General features: G+C 52.4%; 1 protein-coding gene across 1 annotated transcript in view; it reads left to right on the top strand.

Annotated features, from left to right (window-relative positions):
• Positions 1 to 26,593, top strand: part of EDAR (ectodysplasin A receptor) — a 112,477-nt gene that overhangs the window by 63,000 nt on the left and 22,884 nt on the right. The window contains exons 2-5 of the mRNA XM_075563363.1: positions 10,127 to 10,195; positions 11,804 to 11,926; positions 13,637 to 13,818; positions 21,267 to 21,352. Coding sequence (XP_075419478.1) covers positions 10,145 to 10,195; positions 11,804 to 11,926; positions 13,637 to 13,818; positions 21,267 to 21,352 — 442 coding nt within the window. The 5' untranslated portion in view covers positions 10,127 to 10,144. The remainder of the gene's footprint in view (positions 1 to 10,126; positions 10,196 to 11,803; positions 11,927 to 13,636; positions 13,819 to 21,266; positions 21,353 to 26,593) is intronic.

Genomic DNA, 26,593 nt, shown 5'->3' with positions numbered 1-26,593 from the left:
CCCACCTAGATGCCCTTTTGCTAGACTTTTTTTTTTAATATACCTGGCCTGTATGTCCTGGTTTGGGTTACATTTCTCTGTCCTGCTGAGAACAGAATCTCATTCGACTCTGGTTCTTCTCATCCCTCCGGCCACAGGGCCTGGGAAGGCCCTCTGCAAGGGTACGGTCCGACAAGCAGCTGTGACAAGCAGCCAGCAGCCAAGCCCTTTGTGGTGGCCTCATCTGACCCAGCCTGAACGGCTTGGCACAAGACCAGCTACCCAATGTGTGGAGTCCAGAGTCAAATGAAAATGCAGGTCACTTGTTCACAAAGAATCACGAATCTCAGGATGACAGCAGCAAGACAATCAACCAAGCCTGAGCCCTTTCAAGTGTGGTCCCGGGGCACCTATAGAGGTTGCACACTCCTGGCTGGAAGAGACCCATCCATTCCACCCAGGACTCCATCCGCGTTCCCCTTAGCTCCCGAAATGAAACATTTGACTGGTGCAAAAGTGAAAAAGAGAATGAGTTAATCTCCTCCCAATCTAGCATTAATTAGCATTATCCAACTGAGAATAAGGCAGTTTCGCAAGTCATAAATCACATCAAATGGAAGTATTTTCGGCTGCTCTGATAATGAGCTGCACAGGCTCCTGGAGGGTGAATGAAAGGTCTGTCTTTGTTGGTAGGAAGTCAGAGGGCCTTCTGGGGAGTCTGAGGAGTGAAGGAATCCTGTTGATGTGTGGGGAGGAGGCCACCAGCAGCCTTTCCTCCGGGCATCCTTCTGTAGGCGGAAGGGGCGTGTGGGAGAGGCCGGGGGAGGAGAGGGTGGGCAGGAGGAGGCACACCACCGCATGGCTGCCTCCACCCAGCACACAGGCAGCTGCCAGCCACCTCACCTCTCTCCACCAAGAATCGACCAAGGAGCCAAGTGGACCCACCACAGACTTCTCCTTGTGGATCTGCTGCCAGGTACCTGTCCATCCACCCACCCCTCCCTGTCCCCGGTGATGTGGGCCATCCTGAAGGCAGTGCTGTGTGCTCCTGGCCACCGCTAGGTCCTCTGTGTCTGGTCAACACAGCTGGGTCTGGACAAAGGAGCACCGGCAGCTGGCACCCACTTCTGAGCCCTGCGGAAGTGGGGGTGTGCAAGGGGCTGAGTCAGTAGAAACACCCAACGTTGCCTAAACAGGTAACTCCAAAGACTTTAAACCTTACGAAGGCTTCTGGGAGCCACGCTGCCCTGGGCCCTTGCCCTCCAGGTTGGAGAGAGGCCCTATCTAAGGTGTGGCAGGTGAGTTGAGCCTTGCCTTCCTTCAGGACGGCAGCTTCAGGTTGAAGGGCGGCAGGATGGAGTGGAGGGGTGGTCTGACAGGAGGTGGCGACCTGCTCTACCAGGGAGTGACTACCTGTGCTCAAAAGGTGCTGACCACGACCTGCCTGAGACATGGCTAGCCAGGGGAATGGCCCTCTTCCGGAGAGGGGAGGGTGCCCTCCACAGGCAGACAAAGGCCACCTTTGAGAGGAAGGTCACCTCCACAGCAAGTTGCTCAGACAGAAAAACGGGACCCATGGAAGTGAGGCTGGGAAAGGAAGCAATTAGTGGTCCCAATACATGTTTGCTGAGTGTGGGTAAAAAATACAGAATGAGTGCCTGTAATGTCAACGTTTTGTACATGTGCAAATTCAGTGACACACATGGATTTCATGGTAGCATCTGTGTTGTTATGTGCTCCTTGTCTGTCTCCCCAACCAGATGAGAGATCCTTCGGGGCAGGGACGGGTCTGTCCTGTCGCCATCCCCAGGGTCTGTTAGACTGTTCCACAGCAGCCGTCTTGCAAGTACTTGTTTAGTAAATGAGGGGTGATCGAAGGAATGAATAAATGAATGAACAAGATGAAAGGAATCAGTCTCTAGTACAGTGGTTCTCAACCGTCCTAATGCCGCGATTCTTCCATATAGTTCCTCATGTTATGGTGCCCCCCCAACCATAAAATTATTTTCGTTGCTACTTTATCGCTGGCATTTTGCTACTGTTATGAATCGGGCGACCCCTGTGAAAGGGTCCTTCAACGCCGCCCCCAGGGGTCGTGACCCACAGGTTGAGAACCGCTGCTCTAGTACCTAAACCTGGATGGGGTGATGCTCTTGAGAGAGAATGAGAGGCAGGCAGAGGGAGAGAGCCAAGCAAAGCCGCCTTTCTGGCCTCCCGAGGGAAGGAAACAAAGCCGGAGCCCCTACAGAAAGGAGATTATCCAGATCCACATCTCGGGCTTTAAGGTACCCATTCACCCACCCCCCAGGACCTGGTTCAAATGCAGGTCCTGACGCCACCGCTGAGGACTCCCCACACATCTGGAGACGCTGCTGAAGCTGCTGGTCCAGGGACCGCACTTTGAGTAGCCAGGTTCTAGCCGCCCTTTTCTCAGCGGTTCTTTATCCTCTGGTCGTTTTGCTTTCATTTCCACACCTTCTGAATATACCAGCTAACGTCTAACTCAAACGGCAAAATAGATAAATAAAAGATCACGTGTCCTAGGGAGTTTCCAAAGGTTCGTGCAAAGATGGAATGAAAAGGTCATGCAGTTTCTCCATGAACTTTGGAAGCCCCTCGTCCTCTTGGCCGGTGGTGAGCCAGCCAGGCTGGCGGCTGCTCTGCCTCTCTGAGCCCCACCCCTCAGACTCCCCGCCAGCGTGACACTGCAGGCCCTGCCAGACAAGGACTGTAAGCGAGGAAAAGCCTGGGGTTCCCGGGTACCCCTCCTCCCCCCACCAAGCTTGGAGTGCTGGAGGATGATTGTCATTTAGGAGGATAACATTTCTCTATATCTGCGGAACACCAGTTCTTCACCCCTATGGGCTAGGCTGTTGCTCATTGTCCTCATACACATGTTTGGGGGGCTGTTCCCTGACCCCTGTGGTCGGGTGGGAGGGTGCAGTCTCAGGGAGTCAGCCTCGAGACTGTAGTCAGAAGAGCAGAGAGCTGAGGTCTGACACTGGGGGTCCACGCTGCCAGGTCTTAATCTCGAACAAGCCTTCCTGAGCCCGTGGCTCCTTAGAACCTGGGGCTCCTGATAGCTTTTGTCTCTGCCTATGGATCATTCCCTGGAAGTGCTTTGAACGCTGTCAGGTGCTCTGGAAAAGCGAGTGGTATTATTATTCTGACCCACCCCACATGGGGGTTTTCACAGTAACTCCAGCACTGGGAAAGTCAGACTCTGCCAGCGACGGAGCACAGTGTGCTGGTATCTCCAAGCTGTCAGCGCCCAGTCGAACTCAGAATCACCTGCTCTGATCACAGAAGGATGGCTTTGGGGACACAGGGGAGGGGAGGGGATTCCCCGCGTTTATAAGGAGAGTTTGCTGAGTTGCCTCTCTCGCAAGGAGAGTCGGGGTACCAGAGCAGGGTGGGGAGGCAAAAACCTCCCCCAGCTCGCCCCGAGAGGGCTGCTCAGTCCTGAAGAGTTCTCTTGGCTTTTTGAGTCCAATGAGGCTCCTCTGAACCCAGGTCGGCTGGTGTTAGTCCATTCGACCATGGTGGAGATGAGGGCGGACGCTGGGCCTTAAGTGCATGTGTTCAAATCCTAACTCTGCCCCACTAGTGGTGCAAATTTGGGCAAGTGACTTATTTCTCGTATGGGGAGTGAGAGTGGAATTATACAAGTCCCTACCTCTCATGGTTGTGGTGAGGACTAAATGGGATGCTAACAAGCTTAGAAGGAGCCCTGATGGCATAGTGGTTATGCATTGGGCTGCTCGCTTCAAGGTCAGCTGTTTGGAACCACCAGCCGCTCGCTGGGAGAAAGAGGAGGCTTTCTACTTCTGTAAAGAGTTGCAGGCTTCGAAACCCACAGGGGCAGTTCTGCCCCGTCCAGTAGTGTCCTATGATTAGACATCGACTTGATGGTAGGGAGAGAGAATGAGAGAAAGAAAGCATGCTTAGAAGGAAATATTAATTGCCGTCAAGTAGATTCCAACTCCTAGTGACCCTTTGTAGGATCCCCAATACTGGGAACAGAACCACCTCACTATTGGCCTCCCCTTGCTCATTCCACCAAGCCTCCCGATGCTTCGAATCGTGTCTGGGAAATATGAGGGACACTAGAAATGCTGGTGAGGATGACAATGCATTGCTTGCCTCCAATGCACCAGAAATTGCCGGGGAGTCTTTGGACTCTGAGTTGTTTTTTCTTCCTGGCGGGCGCAAAAGTGACAATAAGGAGATGAGTCGCGGCGGCCACGTCTCGGGGAGTAGAAAACGGCTCAAAGGAGCAGGTTGGGACAACCCGTTGGATGTCGTTGGTACACCTTCCCCTCTGAAGTGGGACGCTGCAGTCATGGGGGTTCTCCAACCTCGTGGGTTCGCAGCCTGCCATGTGATCCACAGCATCAGCAGGGAGGGAGCGAGACTGTAGACAGTATAGAGGTCACCCTTCGCACGTGTGCAATACAAAGTGTGTCATACAGAGCGGTGTCACCTGGAAAGGAGAGCCAGCCACACTCCCCCAAATCAGCCCCGATTCTTGCCCCTCACACACCGGCAGTGAATTCCCCTCTCCTGGTGGTGGGGCGTGGTGGTGACCATCCCGGCAGCTCTAACGCCTGGCAGCCTGGTAGCAAACACAACCAAATGCTGCCAGCAGCGGTCCTGGGCCGTCCCGACCCTCACTGTGTGCCTATAGGGCGGTTCCATCTCACTGAGCGTTTCTACCGGATGCCCGCCGCCTTTCATCTGAATGGAAGCATGCGGTATTTTATCTCCGGCGACTGACTTCTTTCACTCAGCCTAATGTTCTCAACGTGTGTCCGTATTTTCAGTTACGTTCTCCCTTTTTAATGCCAAGTGCTATTCCATTGTCTGGATGCACCACCCACCCTTCCCACCCTGATTTAACGGACGCGTCCACCATGAAGCCAGTATCAATGATGCTGCAGTGAACATATGAGGGGAATGTTCGTGTGAACGTAGGCATGTCTTATTCGTGGATATCTATCCAGCAGTGGGGTGGCTGGGTCACTTACTAACCTGATGGCTGACATTCCGGGGAATTAATTCTGCCTCATTTCCGATCAAGAGCCTGGAAGGTCAAGGAGGACAAGGGCACAGAAGGTTCCTCCCAGAGAGGGCAGGGACTCGCTGAGTTACCCTGGATCTTCTTGCTCTGTGCCGAGCTCAGCGCTCAGTAAATGCCTGCTGGTGGACTTGAGGCCTCAGAGAGAGGAGCTGTCTTGATGGATACCCACCTGTTTGTCTTGCATTTAAGCCCCTGCTGTGGTTCCTAGTTTGGGGAGACGGTTCTCTCAACGTCCTTCATCAGGTCTTGAGTTAGAAACGGCTGTGTGAATGAGAAAGGGAGGGTTGGAGACCCAGTTTGGTCCAGGCGAATCTGAGAGGTAACCACAGCTCTCTCCAAAGGACTGGGAGGCACCAAGGCCCAGAGACAGCACAGCTGCTCCCTGACCCCCAGCCCGAGCGCACTGACCACAGACACCTCCCTGGGACTTCAGCTTGGTGTTCTCTCACCCACCTAACCCAGGTGTAAGGCAGTCAGACTATTCTAAGCTAGTTAAAGACTAATGATAGAGAGATGATGGTTGCCAGGAAGATCTCATGCCTGAAACAAAGGCGGGGCTGAGGTGGTGATAAGAGAAGGGACCGGCTTCTAGAATCCTTCAGCTTCTCTCACTCTCTCCACATCCCTCATAGGATTCTCAGGCAGTGGCTGGTGGCTGGTATGTCGTACCACTGAGTCATAGGAGGGCTTAGAAACAAGACAGGCCAATCACGGCCATCTCATACATCTCTCCAAAATTGACCTTGAGTCCTACCCTGCTCTTCCCACTGATGCTGATTTAGGGCTGCTAACCAGAAAGGAAGAAAAGGGAGGGGGAGGGGGAGTCTAGGGATGAAGAACAAACCCCGGTCGAATCTGAGGCCAGTGTTTGAGCCTCTTGCTTGTCTGTGACATGGGGCGAAGAAGCATGGCCTAGGGTGGTTGGTGTAAGGACGAAAGGAGAGCAGTGCCCAGTGGTCAGAGTTCAATCATCAGAAGTATTGTTTTATTGTTATTCTAAGTGGAAATCAAGAGAAGAAATGGCCCAAAGGCAGAGCAGCAGAACAGAGGTGGAAGGAAGGAAGGAGCAGCATGGGTTGGCAGGCTTTTCTAGGAGGGACCAGAACTTGCAGGCCCCAACGGGTCAGGCTTGCAGGCTACGTGGGCACCCTTTGCCCATTTCCCCAGCACTGGAGGGGTGCTCACTGGAGGGGTGCGATGGGGGATGCTGCCAGAATGTGCTGCTAGCGAGGAAGCCTTGTCCCTACTCAGACCTTCTGGGAACGACATTGGGTGGTGACGGGGAGAGAGGCCTGCAGTGAAGATGAGCTTGGGGATGATTCTTAGCAAATTCCCCCCCTCCCACCCCACCCCCCCCCCCCCCCGAGAACAAACAGGAGGTCATGGCTGGGAGCAGAGCGGCCCCCGCAGCTCCACAGGGGCCTGCCCCTCCTCCCCAGATGCTGCCTGATGCTCCCTCTCAGCCTTCTGGGCTGGCCTTTTGCCCACACGACTGCATTTTTTTTAAATCATGTTATTGGGAGCTCTTGCAGATATCATATCATAGTTCAGTCACATCAAGCAGTATGGTACAATTGCGACCACAATGGGTTTCAAAACATGTTCTTTCTTCTTGAACTTTGATATCAGCTCTCCTTTGGCCCCTCACTCCCCCACCCTACCCCCCAGGAACCTTTTTTTTCTTTTTTCTTTCCCCCTATAATAGTTTCACAACTGCATTTTTAAAGGCAAATACACTTTCGGGACTGGAATCCAAACGAGATCACTGAAACGACACTCTCTCCCTCCCCGGATCCTTCATGGAGACTTGGTGGCCATAGCAGCAGCAGTAGTAAATCCCAAGCCATAGGCTTTGTGTTTTGCTTTATGTGTTTGCTTGTTTTTCTTCCCTGTCTCTCTGGGCCAACCTGGGGATAATTTTAATGAGCCTCTCTCATAGACTCCTGGTTGACCCTACGGTGAGGCGGGCCCAGCCCTTCCCGGCTCTCATTAGAAACCACTGATGTTCCTTGAAAGGCCTCCAGTCCCAGGCCTGGTTCAGGCATATCTCTGGCCCCAAAAGCAGGCTTGGTAGATGCCCACCGTTGCCAACCCCATGCCGAGGCCTGGGGAGCCCAAAGGCCAGGGGTCTTAGCTTCCCTTTCTGTCTTGTGTCCCACCTCTCCCTCCCTCTCTGGTGAAGCTGCCGATTAGGCACCCTCTGCCTCCCTTGGCGGCCTGCCCCAGCTTGCCCCATTGCTAGAAGGAAAACACCCAGCAAGTTCACAGCTGGGTGGCTGGAAGCTTTCATCTCGCCTGACTCTGCTCAGTGTGTCTCAGCAGGAAAGGCTGGGACTCGGTTAACCTACCACTGAGCATGAGGTCGCTCGTGCACTCTGCAGTGAGAAAAAGCAGGGTCTCTGTCTCTGCACAGGAGCCGTGGTGGTGCAGAGGGTCATGTAATGCTGGGCCACAAACCTCAAGGTCATCCCCTGGAATCCACCAGCCACTCCTGGAGAAAGAGATGGGGCATTCTGCTCTCTACGGCAATGTTCGTTTGTTTCAAACTCTCTCTCCCCAAAAAATAAATAAATGAAGCAAAATCACTGCCGTTGAGTGGATGCCAACTCATAGTGACCCTGTAGGACAGGGAGAACTGTAACTCTCCATAGGAGTAGAAAGCCCCATCTTTCTCCCACGGAGTGGCTATTGATTTCAAACTGCTGACCTTGTGGTTAGCAGCCTAACACGTAACCACTGCACCGCCAGCGCTCCTTTAACCTCTCCAAGACATTCGGAAATTTAGCCCTGCCCCAAGTGCCACATTTCCAAGATAGCTGGTCCAAACAGCCCAGCCCCGGGAAAGATTCAGGCCCTCACTGCATCCCCTGTATTTCCTCATATCTTCCAGCCCAATCTCTTTCCTCTTGGGATGGCTTGTTCCTAGGCAGCTCAATCATCCCCAAACCCGTTCTTAGGTCAAGAGAGGCATGTTCTTTCTCCCAAAGTCAAAATGTCTGGATTGTTTTGTTTCCTGACTTTGAAGTAAAGATAGAATACACAACTACAGAGGGGATAAAAGGAAGCTCACCCCATATTCCTCCTTTGAGTCCTTGGCCACCGCCCCCCTACGTCACTCCCAGCCAGGAAACCTTTGTCAGAAGTTTAATGGACATCACTGGAGATCCTTCGCTCTGCACGGACACCCAGAGCCATTCCCCGGCCTGCCTCAGTACCCTCCTCCCTTCCTCGGCCAACATCTTCCACATCCAGGAGACAGGGTCCCACTGAACTGGCATTCCATTGGGGGTTTTGCTTGCCTGGCCTTTGTCATGTGATCGTCTTGGGTTTCGTCCAAACTCGCCTTTGGGGAAGTCTGGATGTTTGCTCACCCGCAATCAGAGTGAGCACAAGGCGGTCCCTGGAGGAGCCAGACTTGCATAGCTCAGGGGAGGCATGCAGAAGCTAGGAGCCACTGAGGCCGGAAGCACTTCCGATACTGTCCCTCGCGCCCCTCTTTCTGCAGATCCATGTGGCGCAACCTTCTCTCGAGGTGCAGTCTCTTTGGAAAACTTTCACGGGGCAAGCTCTATGTTCTTGGGGACTCAGAAAAGCATAAGACCATGTCTCTCTACCCACAGAGAGCCTCCTTTTCCTCCCAGTCATCTGAATGCTCCACTCATGGACACCCCAGTCTGGGCTCCTTTCAGGTCAGCCTGAGACCCTTGCCAGCCTCTAGTCAATCTCCACCTCTCACTGACACAGCCCTCCCCACCTCCTCGTGCTTCAATTTAATGTGTCTATTTCCAATAAATGATCTTTGGGCTGCCTTTTCCCTGATACCTTTATGATATTATAGGGACAAAGACCACAAGTTTTCTCCTTTAAAAAAATGTACAATGAAATAAGAATGGGTAGCCTATTCATCACGGTCTCCTAGGAGGTGCTGAGCTCCGTGTTCTTGTATGTGCATCAGACAGTATTGGTCTTCATGACCAATGGACAGGCAAGAGGATTTGGGTGAATTTCTTGGGAGGTTTTCCCACACTCAATTGGACTTCTGATCAGTACCAGCAATTGAGTCAGGAAAGCTCCCCCAACAAAACCCATCATTCAAGGTAACAAGCACATCGACATCGTCACAAACCATGTCAGTGCAAGGCAACGGCAACACTCACCGGGACAATCCGCAGACCGCCAGCGTTAGAGCTGTCCCAAGTTGGAAGCACAAGTCTCCCATTCAGAAAGGGAAAGAGGTTCTTTCCATCTCCTCCTTCGAAGAAGGACAGGTGCGGAAGTTGGTGGGAAGCATTGTAAAACCTAGGTGGTCCTCGTCCCTTCACTAGCCAGCATGTGGCCTTGGGTAAGCCACTGAAGCTCTCTGGGTTTCAGTGGTCTCCATCATAAAATTAAACCGGGGGGGGGGGGCTTAAAACTTTCTCCTAATTATTTGGCTGGATGGCCTGTTCTTAACATAGCGAGAAAAGAGGCCCCACTTAGAGATAAGCTGACCACCGGCGCTGGAAGAACAGAGAGGCAGATGCCGGGCTGGACCAGATTCTCATGCTTGGCAGGGTCCCCAGGAACCTCCCTCATGCCGGGAGCCCACGGAACAGGAGGAAGCCACGCGGCACACTTAAGGCTTATGTAAGGCCTGGCTTGCTCACGGCTCTCTGCGCATCTTAAACAATTAGTCACTAACCCTGGGGTTTAACAATATGTCTTTCAATGGCACTTTCTCTGAAGAAGCTTTCCCAGGAATGGGTGTGAGACTGGGTGAGGGCCCTGGAGTCGCCCCAGGTGCGTGGGACCGCGATTCGGAGTGCAGCCTGCCTTTTCCATCAGGGTTGTGTGTGTTCCCTGTCCTTTGTGGTGAGAGGCACACAAACCCAAGTGGACCCCACCCACAAGGAAGCCACCTTACCCTCGAAGGTAGCTAGGCCCGAGGACTGGGGAATTCATTCGTTCAGTGCCTTCTACACAGGGGGCTGGGCAGGGCTCCCCGTCTGTGTCAGGCCAGGGCTTGCCTGTAGGTGAGGAGCGTGCTCTGTGGTGCCCACCTGGTGCTGATGAAGTATGTCTTTGCAGGTGAATCCCTGGGAACGGATGGCCCACGTTGGGGACTGTAAATGGACCCATTGGCTCCCTGTCCTGGTGGTAAGTGTGTCAGAACACTGAGCGGCTCCGTGCCCCCCACCCATGATTCCTGTGCCCTTTCCCAAGTCACTGAGCTTTCTCCCGCCATGGGGGGGCAGCGCTCAGCCTTGTGTCTGAGCAGGGGTTCAATCGCTTGGGCTTCCCCTGCCCTGCTCTGTCCTTCCCTGCTGTATGATGAGGGGCCAGCTCCTTCGTCCTTGTGGCCTCCGGTTCCACCACTGCCACATGAGAGAAATAATAACACAAGTCTCCCACAGGGCTCTTGGGAGAATCAAATAAGAGACTATTTGCTAAGCCCTGAACACGTTTTTAATATGTTCAAATCAAACATAGTTATGTGACCTGTCTTTATTACACAGTTGTGGAGACCAGCATCATTAGATGCTTACTTGTTTTGAGAATCACATACCCAGTGGATATTTGATGAGCATCAAGGGTAAGGGAGGCTGAGGATGTGGGGCACACAGTTGAAAAGAGACCCATTTCTGGGGCTCCCCAGCCTTTCATCCTGATGAAGCTGTTGGGACAACAGCACCCGACCTGAACGCCAGCAGACTTAGCTATGGTTTTAGGCAGAGACATGTGGTCTTAGAGGTTCCTGGAGGCAGAAGGCAGATCCATCCATCCTGGGGCGATGGAAAGAGCGTGTTCATAGATTGTCTCCATTTCTTAGTGCTGCCACAGGGTGGCTTTAAGGAACATCCATTTATTTTCTCACAGTTTAGGAGGCTTAACGTCTGAATCCAGGGCACCAGTTCCCAGGGAGGGCTTTCTCTCTGTGCCCACTCTGGGGAAGGCCCTGCACTCTTTACAGCTTCTGTCCTTCAGTTGGAGCCCGGGGTGGGGGCTAGGGGCGTGTAATTGTTATGCACTGGGCTGCTCACGTTGAGGTCAGCCTCTCCGTAGGAGAAAGATGAGGCTTTCTACTCCAGAGGGGAGTTAACACGTGATCTCTGAAGCCCCTAGGGGCAGTCCTACCCTGCCCTCTAGGGTCGCCCTCCGTCAGGACTGATTCCATGGCAGAGCGATTGGTCTTGGTTTGGTCCCTCGGTTCCCTGGAGATCTTAGTGCGGAGTCCGTCTTCCTTCATCTGGCCTGCTGCAGGGTCTGTGCAGAACCTGCTCCTTTCTTTAGGTCAAAGGGAGATTGTCTTAAGACTCACCTCCACTGACAGGGCTTCGTAACCTAACAAGGAAACCCCAAATCCCCAGTGGGCTGCGCCCACCTCTCTGGGGCCTGGAATTGATAATGAACCAGAGCACGGAGAGGGAGAATCCAGTGAAATGCCTCCCCTGGGTAAATGCATCTTGCAGATGGGACAGGTTCCTGCCAGCAGGGAGGAAGAGGAGATCCCTGGGGTTAGGCTGAGCCCCAGAGAGACCAGCGGGAGGGAAAGCAGAGGGTGGCGGCGCTCTGCGTCACTGACTAGATAAAAGTGACTGGGGACCGGGCACCAAACACTCACTCGACTCACCAAGTCCAGACACGGGTTCTGCCCTGGGGCGGCGGTTTCTCCCCGCGGTACAGCTTCAGCTCGGGAGGCTCGGAGCTAGAGGAGGTATCGGGCCTTTCCAGTGAGAGCCAACATAAGCGTCTTTCTTGCCGCAGGTGTCTCTGATGTACTCGGCCAGAGCGGAATACGCCAACTGCGGCGAGAATGAGTACTACAACCAGACCACAGGGCTGTGCCACGAGTGTCCGCAGTGCGGGCCCGGGGAGGAGCCCTACATGGTAAGGCCCCACCCACCGCAGCCAGTCGGGCCCTGTCAATCCTGGGCCTGGTGAACCAAAACGAGCAGGGCGATGGAGATGCTTTCTTCTGCATCATCTTCAGTTGGCCTTGATCTTGGGGGCAGTCACCCTGGCAATGTCTCACCCAAGCTCATTGCCTCTGAGTGGATCCCCACTCATAGCAACCCTGGAGCTCGGGGTAGAACTGCCCAGCGCTAACTCTTCACAGACACAGACAGCCTGATCTTTCAATTCCGTGGAGCGACTGATGGTTTCAAACTGTTGACCTTGCTGCTAGCGGCCCACTATGCCAGCAGGGCTTGAGTGAGGCAAATAGCAGCAATCTTCAGAAGTCGTGAGATGTTGACACGGCATCATCTGAGCTGCTTTGCGCCCAAGGATAGTGCTTGCCCCAGAAGGAAGCAGCAAGCTTGGAAACAGGTGCCCCAGAGTTACAGTTTATATGCTTAGAGGGTAATTATTTTGCTTTGCACCCTGACGAAACGTGTGTTCAGATCATCTGACTCAGAAGTGTAACTGGAGTGTCCTCCGATAAGATCATCTTTATCCCCGAGTTTTACGTAACCCGTCTCTTTGACGGGAAGACTGAGCGCATAGGTAGCCTATGAAGAACTAAGGAACGTCTCCATGATTCTAAGATACCCAGTTCTTGTACAATGATGAAGGAGCCGTGGTGGTATGTGGGCTATGCATTGAGCTGCTAACCACAAGGTCAGTGGTTCGAACCCACCAGCTTCCCTGTGGGAGAAAGATGAGGCTGGCTGCTCCCATGCAGATTTGAAGTCTCAAAAACCCACAGGAGCAGTTTTCCTCTGCCCCTTCTGGTCTCTGAGAGATGCAATCAACTTGACGGCAGTGAGTTTGGAGTTTGTTGGGTTTGGGGGAGACGAGGGAGACAGCTGAGTCACTGGGTGAGAACAAACCACTAACATAGCCAACTACTAACCCAAAGGTTGGAAGTTCGATTTCACCCAGAGGCTTCTCTAAAGAAAGGTCTGGCAATCTAATTCCAAACGTTCAGCAATAGCAACTGAGGCATTGAATCGGTTTTTGCTTTCCTGCCCCAGAGATACCGAATCCCAATCTACCATTGAACAAGCTCTAGGAGGACCACCACAAGGACCTTGCTAAATTACAGGTTAACCCGTTTCTGCTTCAGGCCATCTGGGGTGGCAAGGGACATTTTGAGCAGGAGGTTGAAGCTGAATCAACTGATTTGGAGCCCTGCTTGAAAACCCTGAGACGCACAGTTCTACCCGGATGTACTTGGGCCTTCATGGGTCTGAGTTGGCTTGGCAGCAACTGGTAAATAACTGAGCTGAGGAGAGTTGGACACCGGTGTGCATGTCCCTGACTTAAACAGGTTACTGTCCGTCCAAACACCAAACTCACTGCCATCAGGTCGATTCCGACTCAAAGCGACCCTGGAGGGCAGAGTAGAACTTTCCCACAAGGGTTTCCAAGACAGGAAATCATTACCGGAGTAGAGAACCTTGTCTCTCGGGTGGCGTCTGAAGCCAGGGGGCAGTGGGGTAAAGGAATGCAGTAGCGTTTAAGTGGGGCAGCAAAAGCCCAGCCAGAACAGCTCTGGGAAACAGCCGTGTGCTCCTACCCTCGGTCCACCCTGCGTGCATTGCTGAGACTTAGGTCCCTGCAGTCACACGCACACGTGACCTGTGCCCCCTGCAGTCCTGCGGCTATGGTGCCAAAGATGACGACTACGACTGTGTCCCGTGTCCTGCGGAGAAGTTTTCCAAAGGAGGCTACCAGATCTGCCGGCGCCACAAAGACTGTGAGGGCTTCTTCCGGGCCACCGTGCTGACGCCGGGGGACATGGAGAACGACGCGGAGTGCGGACCTTGTCTCCCCGGGTAAGTGGAGGGTGCTACTGGGCCTCACCTGGGACGGTGCTGCAGAAAGCCCTGAATGTCACATTTCCAGGACTCCCAGTGAGCCCAGGCCCCCGGGCACCTGCAGGCCTGCCCCATAGCTTACTCCAGCCATCGATCAGCTCTGTGAGGTCAGCTCAGCAGAGGGGCAGCCACACCCCGGAGTCAGGAGCCATAGCCCAGTTACCTTTCATAGGCTAGGCAGCTCATCCAGGCGTTCTTGACTCTTAAAGGGACACTAATAATATCCTCTGACCACCCAACTAGACACATTTGTTGAATGGTTGCACTGAGATAACACCTGCGACTCGCTTGGGAAAGAAAACTAAAATTCTATACCAAAAGTATTCTTTTTCGTGTTGTGAAAATTCTGGAAAAACGACTCATGGGGGTATTGGAGTCATACAATGCCCGTAATGCCACCACAATTTCATCAAGTGAAAAAACCTTCCAGAGGAGCAAAGCGAAGATGCCGTTTGCCTCCAAGCCAGAAAACCCAAGTCTTCCTGCTTCCGGGCAAGACACCTGGGCTGGGTCTGTCTGGGGCCAGGGAAACAGCCTGGACACAACCCGCAAACAGTACAGCGCCACGGGTGGTGTCGCTACCCCCCTCTAGCGACCACACAGCGTAATGCTTTCGGAGCGCCACCTCTGCAAAGGGAAAGCCGCGGTGCTGGACGCCTGGGAGCTGCAAGGGGGCGGGCGGGATTTGAAGGGCGTGCTGCACTTCACAAGTTTGTGCACTGTTCCGTCTGTGCGTCACTGCATCGAATTCAGAGGTGGACGAAAATAAGAAGGCATCGGATATGGTTAGGCTAAAAGCGCAAAAGGAAAGGAGTCCTGCTGGCGTAGCGGGGTATTCTTTGGGCTGCTACCCAGCAGGTCCGCAGTTCAAACCCTCCCACTGCTCTACAGGAGTGAAAATGTTCCAGCCTTGGAAATTACTGGGTCTTGGGATCCGGAAGAAGGTGCTTAAGAAAATGTCAGAAGGGCCTGTTACTTTAAGAGTGGAGTAAAAGACTCTATAATATTTTAGACGCTACTTTCATGGTGAATTGGGTCAAGGTTTCTAGCCCAGCTCATCAGTGTTACATGCTACAGTGCGTACACGTTTTCATGTAGCTCCCTGATCGCAATCCCCACGACGAAACACCACTTATTCCACGTCCCCTGTGTTTCCTGTTTCCTCTCCTCCTTTCTACCTCCACCTAAACTCCTCAGAACAATCTTCATTCAAATTTATTCCTGAGAAGCACCCATTTCCATGGCTTCCCCAGCCACCTCCCTCTGACACCACCCCCATCACAGCCTCTCCAGTTTTCTGTCTACAGACTGGTGCATCATAGAACCATTAGGTAACCCCATCCCAATGTCCCTGACACAGTAGAATTCAAGCATAATTGTTCATTCAGTAGGGGACCTTATCACACCACCTTTTTTTAAGCATAAGTATGCAAAAAAGAAACAAACAAAGTCTATTGCTCTAGCCAGGGGAAAACTAGACTGTCCTTGGGGAAAGTGATAGATTTCTGTGATGTGGTAGTCCCGAACTCCGTTTGTGGCGGTTATTGTGTTGTTTGGATCCCACCAAAAGGAGTGTGGGGGTTGGGAACACTGGGATATCCCCACTTGTACGAGAGCATCTGTTGGGGGACCGCTCTGTGCACACGCTGAAGGAGAGGCCCCGAAGGAGAGGCCCTCAGTAGGACCCAGACATGAATGGGTGAGAATGCGTCTCTGAGAATGCTTAGACACTTCCTCGGACTTTAGCTTGATTGGTGTTTATTGGTGCTGACACAAGATCGATGAAATACAGAGCTTCCAGGAACTAACTATAGACATGTCAAGGAAACGCATACCCGATAGATAGATAGATAGATAGATAGATAGATAGATGGATGGATGGATGGATGGATGGATGGATGGATGGATGGATGGATGGATGGATGGATAGACAGATAGATATACCCCTCTTTGCAAACACACACACACAAAGGATCCATGGCTTGATGGCATAGTATATTGATCACGGGACTGCTAGCCACAAGGTGAGTGGTTCTAACCCACCAGTGGCTCTATGGGAGAAACGTGAGGTTGTCTTCTCCTGTAAAGATGTACAGTCTCAGACACCCTAGAGAGCAGCTAGTTCTTCTTGATGGCACCTAAAAATCCCACTGCCATCGAGTCCAGTCTGACTCAGACTGACCACTGGCCACGGTGGTACATTGTTTTTCAGGGCAGAAAGCCTCGTCTCCACCGCCCCCCCCCCCACCCCCAGCAGCTGGCGGGTTCAGACCGCTGGCCTGGGGTCAACGGTCCAGTGTGCCGTCTACTGTGCAGTAGGGTGCAAAACCTGCAATCATCTGGGGAGTGGCTGGGGTGAGAATTGTCCCCTCATTCTGAACACAGCAGCTCTGGGATGTATTTTCATAAACTCTTGAGTTTAAAACCTAAGTAAGATACTAAGAGTCCTGGTGGCCTGGTGGGGGAGGCCTGGGGCTATTGACTAAAAGGCTGAACCCAGTTGCTGCTCTGCGGGAGAAAAACAAGGCTGTCTGCTCCAGGAAAGACGTACAGCCTCCGAAAGCCTACTCTGTCCTGTAAGGTAATGGCTGTGTAATGGCACCGGGTTTATGGGTAGGGCGAGATCCAGGTGAGGACAGGCCTTCAGGCATCTTCCAGGCATTCATGATGAGGAAGGCTACAGTCCAGACGGGCGCCCCCAGTGCGAGAGGAGTCCCATCCCTGGCTCAGACCTGGCAGTGTACCACATCGGCATGCCCTGACATTCAGCCATCATTTTGCCCCAAATGATGTTTTCTCATGTAGCGGATATGCACATTGAGTGGTCTTTTTCATTGGAGAATGTCTCACCAGCAGAGTCGAACTCCTGGTGACACCGTGTGTGTGTGTGTGTGTGTGTGTGTGTGTGTGTAATCTTGGCGCTCACCAGGGCTTTCTTTTGAGGTATCATGGGGTAAACCACTCCTGCAACCTCGCTATGAGCAGCTGAGCACATCCCCCCATGGGCACCACCCAGAGACTCAGGAAAGAAAAAAAAAATCAAAAAGCAAGAAGGCCTTTGGTCACTTTAAAGGCTGACTCTGTGAAAATGAAGAGAGTTGTCTTGGTCCTACTGCTCTGACCAGAAAGCATCTTCTCACTGAAGTTCAGCAATGGCCTTGTGGTAAGCTCCCTGGTTCTAGAAGGATCCAAACAAACATCCATGGCCTTCTGTCAGCAACGCTGGAGGGTTAGTTGGGAAATGGGCGTTCGTGCATTGAGAAGGTTCTTTCCAGCTTTGTAAAATCCTGGCCCTCTGCGAGCACAGCAACCCGCTCATCCCCCCACCCTCTAGCTTCCCCACCTGGGACGGTGGGCAGCGTTCCACAGCAAAAAGGGAATCTGCAGGGAGGCGCAGCTCCACGCACATCTTCTCACAAACACCGGGTGAGGAGTCCGCTTTCAGGGTGGCTCGGCAGCGTGATGCGTCTGTTGAAACACACAAGCCCCAAGCCCAAGGCCTCGGAGATAGAAGACACAGCCTTCTTTAACCCCTGCTCTACAACCGCCCCCCCTCCCTCCCTGGCGAACTTCCTCCCCAAGCCTTATCAGAGCAGGACCCCAGGCCCTCCCACTTCCTAGGCGAGAACAAGATGACTCTCTCATGCTGTGTCACGGAGAAGGATGACAAGGAATTTTGGCACTTCTCCTTGGCTCGATGAAAGGCTGTTTTCTTTCCTGGATCCGTGTGGCGATCGGGCTGCGGATGCAGACTACCTTGTATTTGTCTTTGTACCGCCACGAGTTTGGTTTTTTTGGCCCTCTCTCCGCCCTTGTGGTTTGGCAGGCTCGCGCTTATTCTTTGCAGGCTGCGCTGTGTCCCTCTATGTGGCTGAGACACCTTTCTGAACAATAAGCAGTACGGGGGTGCTTTCCTGTTGAGAAAGGGCTGCGTGGGAGGAACAGGGAACAAAAACCGGAGGAGAGGAAGAGAGCAGAGGTTTCATTTCATAACCTCCCTCCTCCCCCACCCCCTCCCCCGGGCATCATCTTACCCACGGGAGACGCTTCTGCTGGCTGGGGGCCACTCCACGTCCATGACCATCAATCAAGTAGTAGGCTCCAGGAGCGGGAAGAACAGCAGGGACTGGTTTTCCATGTCAACGTGTCACAGGGCAAAGCGGGTGGCTGACAGACTGGTGAAATGACGCCTTCTCTACGTTGGAAGCATGGATCATTCACTCTGAGGTAAACGGTGCAATCCGCTAACTACCTCTTTGGAGCCAATGTAGTTTTAATAACAGGTAGCCTTTCCATATGGTTCCCAGGTTGCCAAGTTATATAGCCCATTACATCATGCGGTCCAAGCAGCCTGTCGTCTTCCTGGGAGGGTACAGTCTCTGCAGAGCCCCCACGGGCCTTGAAGAAAGGCACCCGCTAGGTGAACGCAGTGTGGGACGTTTGTGTCAAGAAGAGGTGGCAGGCACAGCCCTAAGACAGACCCAGAGCCCCACCGGGCTCTTTCACTAGACTTTGTGGAGAGGACAAAATAGGATAAGCTCGGAAGCAGTCAAGCATGCCATCGCTTGGTAGGCACCTAGTTTGCACCCGCACCAGTGTGGCTCCGGTTGGATTTCTAAGACAGGCCTGCGTGGGCAAGGCCGACTCAGCACCAGAAAGCGTCGTGGTCATGGCCGCGGTTCCATGTCTGAAGGCGGGCAAGCCCTGGGCGATCAGAAAGGAGGGGTAAGGAACTGCAAGTGTGCAGCCCTATGCCTGTGCACCTCACCGCTGGAGGCTGAGCCATCTGAGCCAGGGCTTAGCGACAGGGATACGGACTTCTTAGTGTGGATCACACCAGGCCTGTGAGTGGCACCCTGTGCCACACTTAACTAGCTCACTCTTGTGCTAGTCTCTTCCCTTGTCTTTCATACTATCACCTCTTCATAAGAAGATAAAGGAAGATGTACAAAGGGCCCTTCAGGGACTCCCCATGTCCACGTGGTGAACTTCGGCGGGAAAGTTGGCGTGGTGGCTTTCCTGCTGGAGAGCCTTCGTCTTCGTTGATGCGGTGGTCCTGGGATGCTGTCGGGTTGATTCTGACTCATGGTGAAGCCCCATCAGTACAAGCAGTCCCCATCTCTGAACAGGGCTGGGTCACAGTAGACCACACTTAGCATTGTCCACTGCTGCTGGTTTGTTTTATTCCCTCTTATCGTGAATATGTGCTACACTCAACATCTCAGGGCGCCATTCGCTGATGGTAGCAGTACCTGTAAGTTGCTATGCGGTGTTTCCAAGTTCCAGAGAAAGATCGGATTTTGGTTAAGACACTGATAATAAAAGGCCATGCTAACGAAACTTTAAAACAACAGAGTAACGCCGTTTGGAACTCATGGCACAGGCAATGTATGGTGTGTCACTGACACAGAGCGGTGCCACGAATGGGCGATTGCCTCCAGAACGGCCCTGTATAGTCACCTTGGCTCTGACCCTTTGGAAAGAGAGTGAAAACTTATATTCTGAAGCACCCCAGAGGGCTTCATCTACCAACTGTTCAGGTTGTTGTCAAGTGCTTAATCATCTGAGCCACCAAGGACTCCTTCCTTCCCTTGAAGGCCTCACACTGGACTGGACCAAACTCACAGCCATTGAGTTGACGTCGACTCACAGTGACCCTACGGGACAGGAGGAACTACCCCTGGTGGGTTTCGGAGTCTGTAGCTCTTGACCGGGGTAGAAAACCTTGTCTTTCTCCCCTGCAGCAGCTGGCGATTTCCAATTGCTGACCTGGTGGTTAGCAGCCCAGCCTGTCGCCACTACGCCACCAGCGCTCCTTGCCAATGGGCGGGGGAACAGAAAAGTACAATGTGACCGAAACAGCATGCAGTGGCAGTGGAAGCAGAGAGAAGGAGCAAGCGGAAATCCAGTGTCCACGTGGTGACGTGTGATCTGGACATAACAAGCTAGGAGCAGGAGCTGGCTCACTCATAGCTGAGCCCATCGTGGGCGAACTGATCTACCATAGGGCCTTAGTATTGCTCTGTCTTCCACAAAGAACTGGCTTCTGGCTGGTGGCAGAGAAGGCCTTCTGAGAGAGGCTCTTTCTGGAAGGCTTCACTGTAAATCTAGCTATTGTGGCTTCACAGAGGGGTGTTTCAAGATGGGTTAATTAATGTTTACAAGATACACGGGGATCTGAGGATAAAAGGCTTTGCGGAAGGCAGGCAATTATTACCATAACGTTACTGGTAACGGTCCAAACGCATGAAGGCTGGAGCCCAAAGACCCTCCCCACACACACCTGCCATCAGCACTGCTGCTCCCGCCGCCAGCTACCACTGCCGTGAGCAAAGTGCCCGTGCTGTACACACCAATAAAAAAGAGATTAAAACACAACCACAGGGGGAAAAATCCAATGGCAGAGGAAGGATGATTTTTTTTTTCATTTCTTGAATTGTAATAAAGGAATCCCTTGGCATTGGCTACGTCTATTTAACTGACTTCTCACTGTGATAAATGACCTCCATGATCACTCTGAGTGTTTGTTGATGGAAAGCGGGCACACACCAAGACAAGCGTCCAAGCCTGCAGTGAGAAAGGGCCCCGCCATGGTGAGCCCAGGAGAGAGGACAGAGAGATCAGCAAGGACTGCAGAGTCTCAGGACAGTGGTGGCTTAGAGGGACCCCAGGCCACCACTAGCACAGCCTCTGAGCCGCTGGGCTGGCCTGCTGACCTCAGGGAACTTAGAAAGCCAGAAGAGGATGCCACTCTGAGCTAAGGGCTTTTCAGTGTTTTCCCTGCTAGTGAGTTGGCTTTTTCTTTAAGAGTGCATAATCCCCAGTCTAAAGTCTTGCAGTTGTGTAAGTGTCTCTGGCCGTGTACTTCCTGAGGAGGAAGCAAATGGACCTCAGTTACGACTTGACTGTTGTTCGGGCTGTCGTTAAAGCCACCTGCTTTGGCCTCTGTGACACGGCCACTCTTGGTCGACAGCAGCCCCGCTCACACGGGGAGCCCCTTGCACTTTTACACGGCAAACATTGGACAGTTGAGTGCTCTAGAGACTCACACTGCAGGGGGGTGATGACGGCGATGAAGGGAACCATGACAGCTAGGGACAAAGCCAATCCATGCATGAAAAGAACCGAAAGAATAAGGGGGGGACAGAAAGGCCCCAACTGGCCCAATATTGGCAAGACATTATACAGCCCCCCAAGGAAACAATGAATGGTCGAAACGGGCTGCTGGCTTGGCAAGGCTCCCCATCCCCACCGTGCCTGTTCGTGCCTGACTAAGTGCTTTGACTGCAGAACATGCCAAAGGATCATGTGATGGGTCCTCTGTCCGTAAATGGAGTCCATTCCATTGCCTGTGGTGGTGCCCCGCTGACTGTGCTCTGTTTTCTCTTGTCTCGCCCGCCCTGTAGTCACTACATGCTGGAGAACAGACCCAGGAACATCTACGGCATGGTCTGCTACTCCTGCCTCCTGGCCCCTCCCAACACCAAGGAGTGTAAGTGCGCCGGGTCCTTTCATGGGAACAGTCTATGTTGAATGTCGGCATCTGTCCATAGAGAGTGTGGTAGAATGAAGCCAATCCTAGTACTCGGGCAGGTTTGATTACAGAGAGAACAGAGACAGCCCTGTGCCATAAGCAAAGTGGATGCGTCAGGCAGTCAGCAGATCCAGAAAGGCAGAGATGTTGTAGCTGAGCTACACTGTGAGTCAGAGGCAGAGGTTCTAGTCCAGGTCCCTGCCATCTGCCTTGAATGAGTCACGTAACTTCTGAATCTCAGATTTTCACTCATAATACGGGCGTGATGAGCTCTGACCTGGCCACGTCATGGGATTACAGGAAGACCAGTGAGCTCACAGATGCAAAGGTGTTTCACAAAAGGCCATCAGGGGCTACCTAACTGTTCGCTCTACTGTACACATTTTTTTTAAATCAACTAAGTCCAGGGATATAATGAAAAGTGATCACAGTGAATGAAATGGCTTCCACAAACCACATGTCACAAAAAAGAAATCTCACGAGTCCATGAATCGCACCTTGCGTTGTTTCTTTCCTGTTTTCGTTTGGTTTGGTTTTCATGGGCATCGCTTGAAGAGCCAGGTAGCTGTGCTTCAGAAAATGTGTTGTGTGGCCTCTTGGCTTTGTGGTCTGGAGGCATAAGTTGAACAGGATGAATGGGAAGCAGGGGTAAAGAGATATCTAGTCAAAGGTGGGTACAGACTCAAGGACTCTGGGAGAGTTTGCTGACCATTCCACTTCAGCCTCATTCAAGGGTGGCGGTGAGCCGACGTGGGGCCTCTTCCTCTCTGTAAGACCCACCCCACTGCTCTGGGATCCATTCTGACTCATGGATGTCAGAGTAGAACCTTGAGCCACGGGATTTTTGTTTGTTGTGTACTTTCTATTGTGAATTGGGTGAGGGTTATCAGAGCAGACCATCGGTTTCACGTTTAACAATTCATACACATGTTGTTTCATCGCACTGCGATCCCTCAATGTAACTCTGCGCCGCCCGCCTCCTCCCTTTGTTTTCTGCCTCTATCCCTCCTTCTCTCCTAACCCTTAACTCTGTCCTTGGGGAAATGCTGCCCCTTTGATCTCCAATGCTTGATGACCCTGCAGTGCGTCCCCCTCGCTGATGTGACTGTTCCCTTATAGACCTGCCTGTCATTTGGCTGAAAATTGAGCCACGGGGTGAGCTCACTTTCACACCTGAAGGATCATAGTCTCTTAGGATTTTGATTTGTGTTCCACATCTTTCTCCCCTCTAGCCAGACAGTCTAATGCGACTGATCCCATTCAGTAGTGGTAGTTGGGCACCATCTAGTTCTTCTGGTGCCAGGGTCGTAAAGTCTGATAATCTATTGGACTTCTTGTTTCCACGCACCTTTGAATTTCTTCATTCTTCTTTCCTCCGGACAGCAAGAGACCAAGACCTGTCTGTACCTTCCGGCACTACTCACGAACTTTTCAGACACCTGTCACTACGCACAAAAGTCGGACTTGTGGACTAGGTGTTTGTGGACTACGTTAGGTTAATTGACCTTGCTGTCCGGGGACGTCCGTGGGATTTTTAAAAGCCGATATTTTAGACGCACATCTCCAGAACTTTCTTCAGATATGCCTCTGAATGGTTTGGAACTGAGAACCTTTTGTGTATTACTGGGTGCTTAAATGTTGGTACCACATGAGGGCCCTCTAAAGCCTCTGTGCCCTCCCATTTTCTTCCAAAAAGACCCGGCTGTGGAGAATGGGAAAGGGCTGCGCCTTCAGAGCTACAGCTGAGAGGAAGGAAGTGGGAGACATCCCTCAAGGCCAGTGAGCGAGCGCCATCCCCAACCCCACTCCCACCTCCACACTGTGCGGGGAGGGGGGGGGCCAGGGCAAGGCTACCCCCGCAGGGAGGGCCATTCCCTCCCTTCCAAATTGCTAAGTGGATGATCCTGGTAATAATGAATTTGCATGCCTTGAAAGCCAAGCTTTGCCTCCAGAGCCCTATGTTGATTAATTCACAAATTAGAGGTGGCCCAAGGGCACCAGGCAGCCTGCCAGAATGACCTTCAGTGAAGTCGCCAGCCATTACCAAGGGATTTAAACCCATTCCATAAGGAGAGTTGGGCCAGAGACTCCCAGTCCATGAAGATGTCAGCTGCTCCTTCTTATTTGGCAATCACCCATTGCCCGTGGATCCTGAAGTGACTATTCATCCTGGCAGAACATTTTGTATGAATGCCCCCCCCCCACACTCACTGTAATGCCACCGAGTTTTCCTATCACTGTCCAAGAGGCAAGACTGGGACTTGTTCTTGGGACCTGGGACTTGCAAGACCCACAGCAGAGGAGACCCAAAAAGTGCCCACAGGGGTCCTCCCAGACCTCAGGGAATCCAATTCCACACCCCGGGGACCCACATTCTCTACTTGACTCAGTGAGACCGAGGAGTGGAGGGTCAAAATCACAAACAAAACCCTGCCACCAAGTCTACTCCAACCAGCACAGTGACCCCGCAGTGACAGGGTAGAGTCTGTGCAACTGTAAATCCTTCCACATACCCTCCTGTTAGCAGCCCGCTGCTCCACCCACAATGTCACCCAGGGCAGCAGGGGCTCTCAGTCTCTAGAATGCCTCAGAATCTCCTTGAGGGCTTATAAAATCAGATTGCTGGGTCCTAGTCCTGTGGCACAGTGGTTACGTGTTGGGCTGCTATCAGTAAGGTCAGCAGTTCAAAGCCACCAGCCTCGCCAAGGGAGAAAGGCTTCCTTAAACAGTTAAAAATCTTAAAAACTCACTGGGGCAGTTCTACTCTGCCCTATAGGGTCACTGTGAGTCAGTATTGGCTCAATGACAGTGATTTTCTTTGAGTCTCGGATTCGGCAAGTCTGGGGTGGGACCTGAGAATTGACATGTTCCCAAAGGGGTTGTTGATGCTGTGGGGGCAGGGCTACACACCGAGAACCACAGATCACTAGGATAAGCCACCAACCCCCATGAGCTCATAGGATTCCTGGTGGCACTGTGGTAGAAGTGTAACTGTTCAAACCCACCAGTCCCTCTCTGTAGAATGCAGAGGCTATCTGCTCCCATGAAGATTGACAGCCTCAAACTCCCTGTCTCTGTATGAACCTCCCCGCTGTGTTTCAAACCAGTTGCCGTTGAGTCAATTCTGACTCACAGTAACCCCTTGTGTATTAGAACAAAATTTTGCTTCCTGGGGTTTTCAACGGCTGAATTCCCACAAGTAGATCACCAGCTCTTTCTTCTGAGGCCTCTCAGGGTTGACTCAAACCTTGAACCATTCTGTAAGGGAGCCCTGGTGGTGGTGTGGTCACACGTTGGGCTGTTAGCTGCAAGGTCAGCAATTTGAATCTACCAGCTGCTTCTCAGGAAGAACGTAGGGTTTTCTACTCTCTTAAAGAACTACAGACTCAGAAGCCCACAGGGGCAGTTCTGCCTGTCCTGACTCATTGTGAATTGGTATCAACTCAATGGCAGTGAGTTTGGTGTGCGATTTGTTTGGGTTTGGTTTTAGTTTTGTTTTGTTTTTGAGTTAACCTTTCCCGAAGCCGACTGCCACATCCTTTCTTCTGTAGAAGAGCCAGTGGGTTTGAACCACAGACCTTTTGGTTACCGATTAAACACTTAACAATCATGCCGCTAGGGTTCCTTGTACAGGGCCTATGACTTCAAGCTATCTTTGGGAGAGGCAAATTCAATCCAGGACACTACCCATTCCAAAGAGGCCAGAGCAACTGAGAAATGTGTGTCTGCTCATGGAGACGCACCAAACCACTGCATTGTGCTAAAGAAATCTTCATTAGATGGCAGCAGAATCTAGATCTGTGGGCCAGGGCTCCGGCAGGGTTCCTGGTGGGTGCGAGGGTGCTGCTTGCCGGAGCTCACCCACATCAGGTTTAGGTTTGGGGTTGAGATTCCTGGCGGAAGAGCTGCTCCATCCAGGAGTCATGCTGGATGCTTTCGTACCGGGGCAATAATCCTACTAATTACTTGGCAAAGGAGGTAGGATTATCCTCACCCTCAAGATTAAGGAAGAGGCTATTAGGGGTTAAATAATTTGTCTCTGATCCCACAGCCTGTGAAAGACGCATGTGGTAATGGTGGCGGCCGGTTGCTGCCAAGCTCCTTCCTGCCCATGACAGAACCGCTCTGTCGGTTACGCAAGGCCGTGACCTTTTAGAGCCAGCCTGACTTCCCAGATGCCTCTGGCAGAGTTTGAGCCACCCGCCTGTCAGCTGGCAGTGGAGCGCCTAACTGTGTGTGCCACTACAGACCCCAGTGGCGATGACAGTAAGGGTCGGGGGACGGGCGGCATGGGCTCAATGGCAGCTGGCAAGAACAAAGAGGCAGCACCCCCTTCTTCTGCCATATCACTCTGCGCTTGGCTGGGTGTAGACGACTTGGTGAAACACCCTAGGTGCTGGTGTTTCCATAAAATTAAAAACCTATGATGTAGGTTTTCAAATAGTTTGAGATCATGGCATTCCCCCTCCCCCCAAATGCTCCTAAAAATACAAAATACTCCCAGGATTAATGACTAGAAACCTGGCAGCACTGGCTTCGGGGTTCACCCCGCCCCATAGGTGCTTCCCTTGCCTTCTCTTCAAAGTCACACAGTGCCCAGCGTTGGCTCTGCTGGACAAGCTCTGCCCAGCTGTTGTCCCTGAGTGTCACTCACTCACTCACTCACTCACTCACTCACTCACTCACGTCCTGCCATCAAGTCCATTCGGACGCATAGCAACGCTGTGGGATAAAGTGGAGCTGCTCCTGTGGGTTTCCGAGGCTAAATCTAAATGGGAGCACAAAGGGCTCCCTCCTTACAACTGGTGGGTTCAAACTGCCGAACTCGTGGTGAACAGCCCAACACCCAACCCACTACATCACCAGGGCATTTCCGTTCAGAATAAGCTGATCAAATGCACGATAACGGCAACGTAATAATGACAATAAGCAAGGACCAAACGCATGCTTGCATGCCTGGCTCGATACCTCTTAGGAAGGTCAACCTGGCAGTGGAGGAGCCAGGGGCAGAGAAAGGACAGAGCCATTGTGTGTGTGCGTCAGGTATGGGGAAGGGGGGGGGGGGTAGGGTACTGCTCTTTCTCCCTCCCTTCCTTTTGCCTTTGCCTCCTTACTCTTTCTGGAAGATAGGAAGCCAGAAGTAATCGAATTGCAGATGAGAGAGACCAAACAGGCTGCAGATTGTCTAACTGTATGACC

Source organism: Tenrec ecaudatus, chromosome 11 (genome assembly GCF_050624435.1).
Source record: "Tenrec ecaudatus isolate mTenEca1 chromosome 11, mTenEca1.hap1, whole genome shotgun sequence".
In the NCBI taxonomy this organism is placed as follows: domain Eukaryota; kingdom Metazoa; phylum Chordata; class Mammalia; order Afrosoricida; family Tenrecidae; genus Tenrec; species Tenrec ecaudatus.
The sequence above is the reverse complement of the archived record's forward strand: the minus strand, read 5'-3'. Positions and strand labels throughout refer to the sequence as shown.